Source organism: Papaver somniferum, chromosome 1, assembly GCF_003573695.1.
Source record: "Papaver somniferum cultivar HN1 chromosome 1, ASM357369v1, whole genome shotgun sequence".
Taxonomy (NCBI): domain Eukaryota; kingdom Viridiplantae; phylum Streptophyta; class Magnoliopsida; order Ranunculales; family Papaveraceae; genus Papaver; species Papaver somniferum.
In genome coordinates this window covers 238,868,192-238,875,817 of record NC_039358.1, presented here as the reverse complement: position 1 = coordinate 238,875,817, position 7,626 = coordinate 238,868,192, and the positions used below count along the sequence as shown (strand labels likewise).

The following is a 7,626-nucleotide window of genomic DNA, read 5'->3' as shown; positions in this document are numbered from 1 at the left end:
TCTAGGAAAGGTGCAGGAAATTGTTAAAAGTAAAGTTGTGCCTGGATCAACTTCTATTAATTAATCAATATACTTCTTAATATAAAGGGGAATCTTAATGCTGATGTGGCGCAACCAAATTCAATTTTGAGTTTTCTTAAAGTTTAGAAAGCCATGTGGCAGCATCGTCAGCAATTAACTGGCCAATGGAATTGACGCGTCTTATCGTTACAGACTCATCGTCGCATAACTGAATATATGAAAAGATTCAACCATACGACTGTCAGTTTGCAGAGTGTATGGGAAGATGGGTTTTACCGACACGACTCTTCATGGTGGATAAATAAGTATGCGATTTCCGAACACACACTAAACGACCAAATTGATACCATCGCAAGAAAAAAAGAAGAAGCAGTTCTTCTTCACGTCCATAGTGGTTGAATAGAAAGTACTTCAACGAATTGTTTTGTCAATAACAATAAAATGAAGTGATAGAAATTCGACAATCAGTTGGTAGGGAAAAAAAAAAGCTCCTTTGAACCGGTGGCACTCCAAACACGGACATTTAAAGTCGTCAATAGAGTCAAGACTCCTTTTGATCAGATTATTTTCTTACCCAAACTTTGGAAACCCGTTTGTTTTTTTCTCTTTTCGTTTTTTTCCTTTTCAGTCAAAGAACTATCCATTGCAAAAATGAAACCCATGTACGTAGTGCGAACTAAAATGTTATTCTTCAATTTTGCAATTGTGATGCTAACAAAGTAGAGAAATCCTAACCATGAAAAAAATCGGCTTCTCAGAAAAATCAAATTTATATCTTTCATATTGTGTGTTTTGCATTTAATTCTTAGAGTTCAATTTTTAAAATGGTTTTAGCAACTATTGCTTTGTATCTAGAGAACAGTATTCTTTGTATAGCTTTACCAAACAAAATAAGATCGTCTTTTTTCATACGATGGTATAAAGTTTTTGTTACTCGGTGAGAATTTGATTACATGTTTCTTACATATATGTTACAATTGCATGTGACGGTTATGGTGCGATTACTAATTTACGATGCATTTTTATGTTGTTTGTTGTGTTAGATTTTGCAAGAACCTTGACCAGTACTTTGGATTTGGATCTGAAACACATGAACCACAACGCACGTCCCAGATCCTTATGGGATGGAGGTTGGAAATCCTCCAGAAATCCCAGATTGCTATGGGGAGAGATGGTTGTTAATTATCGTACCCGGCTACAGGCTATTGATACACGAAGGGTGGAAGATCGATTTCGATTCTCGGAGTGTAAGTGTAATCTGTATAATGTTACAAAATACAAAGGATGCCCGTTGAGGCTAGGTTATACTTGAGGCTTGAATTTCTTCTACGATGAGATGCAATGCAGAGTAGGAGAAGGCTTCAAAAGCATTAAAAGAGGCGCCTATCTTAGATATACAGTGAATTGAGTAGACCGAGAAGAAACTATTGTGCCTGTCAAAAGTACGTTTTTGATGTCACCTATACTGCGAAAAGAGGGAACGATTCGGATAACTCCTATAAAGGTAATGCATATACACTCTTATATTTGTTGCAAATTAGTAGGTTTAACTTTGTATCCTATTGAAAACTTTTAGCAAAATTAAACCAGAACATCAAAGATACTTTGCTTATGTACTGGGGGGTTTCATGACCAGCACATTTTGGTAGTGCGGGTGTGTAGATAACAAAAAGACAAGTATGTTTCTGACCAATGGTGGTTATGTTATCTATGTTGATCATCAACACTATGCTGGGATTGGTTCAACACTTTATAAAGAGGTAACTCTGACCATTTAGAACTCCGTTGATAATTCGCCAGTTTCTTCTACTTTATGTTATGTGCCTTCTGTGCTGTTCTCAGTTGATAATTCGTCAGTTATCTATGGTGTTGTTCAAGTCACCCACATATATTCTTTTGTGTACAGTTCAGCCGGCATATATATTGTAGGGGAAGAATATCGCACACAACATTTGTTAGTGTGCGAGATTCATTTACTTCCTTAAGGTGCGAGAACTTAGTACGAGATAAGACAATGTTAGTTGTATGTGAGTTGTCATCCACTAAGTAAACACCTATATAAAGAAGAAGGCAGGAGAGAGAAAGGGGAAATAATTTTAGGAAAGAGACTCACTTAGGAAAGAGACACACTTTATATGAGGACATATTATGTATAGAGACAAGGTAGAATTTGTATTATTACTATCTCCTTCCTCTTTCCCAAAACTAGATTTAGAGAGCTCCAAATACTCATTAATAGAGTCTCAATGTAATCCACATGTAATTTTAATGATCACTAGTGAAGAACCATGGATGTAGATCACAATGATCAAATCATGTAAAAATCCTTGTGTTTCTTTATATTTCTAGTGCTTATATTTGAGATTTGGATGATTAATAAGTTTAGATTCAAAAAAATATCTTAAGTGTTATAGGATTTCCTACAACTACATATATCTCAATATGACTGCCTATGCCGAGGCCTTTCCCTATGATGTATTTAATCATAATCAACACACCATATTTTAGATTGAACGTGATCTTATATTGTGTATATGATTTTCATAATAGCATAGTTTATTTTTTAATTGCAACACTGATTGCCCCTCTTTTTGCTCATTTTTGTATACAATTTTAAGTCTTATTTTATAAAGAGTCTTTCAACAATCATTGACAGATAATATTAGGGGTGTCAACGGGTCCGGGTCCTCCCGGATATCACTAGACCTGGACCCGGACCCTACTTATAATGGTCGGGTCCGGTTTCTAACGGTTTCGGGTCCGGTTCCTAAACTTGTGGACCCAGAACCGGACCCGTTTAAATATCCGGGTACCCGTCGGTTCCGGGTACCTATTGGGTCTTAATAAAACTATTAAAAAAACCTCAAAAACTTAATATATTTCTCTTTTTGGCTTGGATTTAAGTAATTTTTATACAAAATTATTATTATTTCTTATTAATGTACTAAATAAAGGTTAAATGTAAGAGAAAAAATTTAAATGAGTAAAATATCAAAGCTAAAACTAGCAAAAATACTTGTAATTTTGCTAAAAACATGAATAAAAGAATGAATAAACGGGTACCCGATACCCGCTTGTACCCAACGGGTATTACCCGTTTGGACCCGTTTAAATTCGGGTCCAATCGGGTAATTACCCGCCGGGTCCTCAGTAACTAACGGGTCCAACTTCAGGACCCGGAACCGGACCCAAATATTGACTAAGAGTTGTAAAGGGTGATGTGATTCATGGTTCGATAATATTTTGCCAAGGTTGTGAATATCTTTCAAAATTACTTTGAAAGCCTAACACAACTCTTCTTGGAGTTGTATGACTATCTTGAACAACAAAGTTTGTGCATCGTGAAAGCGTATGTAACAACCCTTGTTAGTATTATGTTTAAGATTTGCACCACACTTGTATGAGTTGTGGAACTATCTTGGACAACACATAGTTATGTTGTAAAGACATTATTTCACAATATCTGGTTTGTGTAGTTGAAATATGAAAGACAACATTTATTAGTATTGTGAATACTACGGTCACTACACTTATTAGAGTTGTAGAACTTTCACAGCCTTTGTCTTGTGTAGTCATAATCTCCAACATAACATCCTTAAAGCTTGTAATAATTAAAGTAATGTGTAACTACAACATTTGTTAAAAGTTGTGTGCATAAAACTATTTTAAAAAAAAAAATATAGCTGAAACCGAATTTCAGAAAGTAATTCACTTTCACATTAACCAGCCAGTGTAACACATTTACATTCACTCAAGTTTACCTGCCAGTGTTAAACACACACATACAAAAAATGGCAGTGATATTGATGTTTGTTACCAAAAGTTAAGTTTCCTGAACACACTCCAAAACGAAGTTGGGTTTTAACCTCAGAAACCTCTCTTCAAATACATGTCCAACAGAAGTTTCAATACTATCCCTCTCACTTCATGTTTAATTGAACAAAAATACCTAATCAGATTTTTACATTAAAACATTAAGATCCTTGGAATCACTCTCATCAGAGCTATCATCACTTCTTCTTTCTTTTTGGATGCAGGTGTAGGCTTTCTTTGCTGCGACTGCCTTCCTTACACGTTCCTACACCAAAGTTGCATAGAAAGTAAAAACCTAGCCATTGGAGTGAAGAATTGCATTAGATAGAAAAATGTACCACCACAGGTAAGTACATCACCTGATACGCTAATTTTGTTCGTACTAAATCAAGTGGGCAAGTGAAAAGAACTGCGGTTCCACCAGCAAATGAACCTGCCAGAAAGCCTTGTGTAATTCATCCACGATACTGCTCGTATGCCATATAATGCAGAGCTGCATGAGGAACAATTCGAGCAACACTAGCTCCTTTTCCCCTACCATACATACCCCAAACAGTGACAGGACTCAGAAACCATTTTCCACATTAAATTACAAATTCAAAAATCCGTAATCAACTTATCGAAAATATCATACGATTTATACCTGTAGAAACCCGATATACCCTCAGTATTTACAATCTTTTGGAAGGATCCAGTTAATCCTATACTTTGAAATTCTAATCTTCTTGTCTGCAAAACCAAACAACACAATTACTTTAGAAAGTTGCAATTTTTCGCAGTACAACAAAAAATTCAGCTGCAAGACTGATAACTTGCGATTATATCCCCTCTTCTTTTTGCGTCCCCAATAATAGCAGACTAACCCTGGAAATAGGTACATGTTGTTTCCCTAGTTGCAGTGCCCAATTCGACCATCTCCTAAAAATTTTAATGTGGAAGAGGAAGAACACAAGAGGTCAAAACTTGAAGCAAATTCAGTTCAATTGCATTTACAAAATTAAAAATGGTAGCGGTCAATGACCTCACTGGAAGTATGTATAAACATTTCCCAACAAAATAATTGGTGAAACTATATAGAAATCGTAAGCATGACACAGGAAGCTTGTTTCCTCATTCGAGTGTGATACACTAGTATTCTCTAAGAAGCCTTTCTGTAAAACAGAAAACTGTACTAAGGTACAGAATATGATGTATCTTACAGGGAGAACTAAGCAATTTGTCCAAAAACAAAATTTGATATTACTGGCCTCAACATAGAAAAAGATGGCAGTCTTATACAGACATATTATGGACAATAAGTTTTAAATGGCAGAGAAAAATGAGCAAATTATGATATACAACATCTTAAATAGTCGTACCTAAATCCACATCCTTGAAAATCCTGGCTTTGCTGACCACCAGATGGGTCCATTCTATTCACCAAATAAAGTAAAATAATATTATGTAAGCATATCACATGTAATATCAACGTGGCTATGTTGTGGTTCAGTCGTGAGGCAGTCCAGCCTCGATCAACAAATACATTTTTAAACATTGAACAATTGTTTTTATCACATACCATCACCTTCCACATAAAGAACGCAGCAATTGCAGAAAGGTTGTCCTCATTAGTGTCGTAACAAAAGACTCCTTCAAGGTCAACTTTGAATGAACCTGATTTACATTTTTCGTTACATTCAGAGCAGTCACCAACAGAGGTAGTAACTGTGTATCCCTTGTCGCAACAAACGGCCGGATCTGCACACAAATTTTTCCAAATTGAAATACTAAAACGTTAGACTATTTTTTTTTTTTGTGAACATTAGCGTTTAAACAAAATGCAAAGTGTAATCTGTAGACTTGCGTTTTAAACTATGAAATCTTTATAAGTTTACCTTGATTAAATTTAAAGACTGGGGTAGGTTGTGGAGGCGGCGGAGGTTCAGCATGAGGAGGTGAAGGCGCCACAAAAGGAGGAGTTTGTGGAGCAAGTTCTCCTGGTGCTGGTGCCGTTGTTGGTGGTATATATATCGCTGAATTAAAAAACAGAATATCAACATTTTTCTACAGTTCATGTTAATTTCCTTATCGGTTCTGTAGTTTAGGGTCACGTACCATCATCATTCATATAAGGCGGTAACGATTAAAAGCATCTTTCGGACTAATGATAAACCACCAACATCACCAGTAGCAGCACCACTGCAATAACCTCGCCACCAGAACTCGAGACTTGTCTCAATTTCCTCCATCTCAATAAAACCACTACCACGAGGTTGCTTCAATCACCACCAGCACTTCATATCCTTAATCATTCATATCACCTACAATAATCCACCATTTCAATTCAACAGAAGCACCAGTTTTTTCTTAATATCTGCTCGAGAACAGACAATACCAATTTCCTTCTCCACCAGCTCCAACATCAACTCAGTTCAGAACCCTAATTCCTATTTCCCATCACAAATTCATTCTCGAGTTCATCTTCAACAATTCAACAAAACCCATCACATATCGAACCATCAACTCCTCTCTGTGAACTCAATTTCATCAAAAACCTAATTTATTCTCCTCCAACCCAAACTTGATTTCTAGCAGCAGCAACACAAATTCCACAAATCGAACCCATAATTGCTTATTCTTCCAATTCGTAAACACCCTATCTTCGATTCAGTTGTATTCTGCCATCTAAAACAACAAAATCTCCTTTTTTTCTTGGTTTCAACATAGATCCAGATTTAAATCAAACTCTTTCTATCTTTTTCTCCCTCGATCTCTTGTTTTCTATCTCGATCTCTTTTTTTTTTCTCTCAGCAAAAATATTACAGCGGCGGTATATGCGGACGAGAGGTGTTCTTTAGAAGGAGAGGAAGAAATAGAGAAACAAATTAGAATAGGAAATTAGAGTTTGAGTGATTGAGAGAGGGTTTGGTGAATAAACAAATGCTTCAAGATAAAAAAAAAAGCGGGTTCTTTTATATATCCCATAAAATACTAACGATACCCCTATTAATTAGTTATGGTAGTTTTAATTTGATTAGTATGAAAATCATGAAATTATTAAAAAATTTGAGATTGATGCCCCTTTTCAAAAATTTATTATACAACCATATATATAGACGTAGAATTATATTTCTAAATAAACAAAATCTTTTCTTTCAAATATAGAACATTATTTTGACTGTGAGATTAATTGTGAGATTATATACTAAAAATATTATATCTTATGAAAGAACATAGAAAACCCTAGCTAGGTAAATCAACTATGGAATCGTTAGAATCCCATTTGGAAGGTCCGGGGATTGAATCATATTAAGATGAACCGTAAGGCATTTTATCAAATCATGTTTAAACAAAACCCACAAATCAAAATCTCTTTAGAATCCTTAAATTACAATCGATTGCAAAGAAAATCTTTAAGGCATTTTATCAAACGAAGATTAGGCTAAATAAAGTATAACATAAAATTAATATCAATGATCATGAGTTCATGAATCATGATTGTTTTATTGATAACCTCTACAAACTATTCATTTTAATTCTCCTCATCCATCACTATTGATACAGTAACAAGAAATTAACCAGACGAAAATTTTTATTCCCAAAGAAGAGAACTAAAAAACCAAGATTAGGATTTTTTGCGAGCTAACATTAGCTTCAGACATTCCATTGTTTTGTGTAGAGGAAGTGAACAAATTCCAAAAGAAAATTTAAAGTTCGAGACTTTTACAAAGAGAAGGAAGAAGAACAAAAACTCTGTAATAAAGATGGGCTTGTGTTTTTATTTCTGATTTTTTATTCGAGAGTGTAATTATT

At 35.0% G+C, this 7,626-nt stretch overlaps 1 protein-coding gene across 3 annotated transcripts; it reads right to left on the bottom strand.

Annotated features, from left to right (window-relative positions):
• Positions 1-3,730: 3,730 nt before the first annotated feature.
• LOC113321012 lies at positions 3,731-6,738 on the bottom strand. 3 transcript variants are annotated; one of them, XR_003346424.1, is made up of 8 exons: positions 5,929-6,738; positions 5,709-5,846; positions 5,393-5,571; positions 5,193-5,246; positions 4,698-4,752; positions 4,478-4,563; positions 4,194-4,368; positions 3,731-4,099 (listed from the first exon to the last, which is right to left on the bottom strand). XR_003346424.1 is itself a non-coding variant. In XM_026568891.1 (5 exons), the coding sequence occupies exons 1-4, from the start codon at positions 5,366-5,368 to the stop codon at positions 4,290-4,292; spliced, it is 396 nt and encodes a 131-aa protein (XP_026424676.1). In that variant the 5' UTR covers positions 5,369-5,384; the 3' UTR covers positions 3,731-4,099; positions 4,194-4,289. The 3 variants fall into 3 exon arrangements, 1 of the variants encoding a protein (XP_026424676.1); XR_003346421.1 differs by lacking the exon at positions 4,698-4,752; XM_026568891.1 differs by lacking the exons at positions 5,393-5,571; positions 5,709-5,846; positions 5,929-6,738 and having other exon boundaries at positions 5,193-5,384.
• Positions 6,739-7,626: the final 888 nt, after the last annotated feature.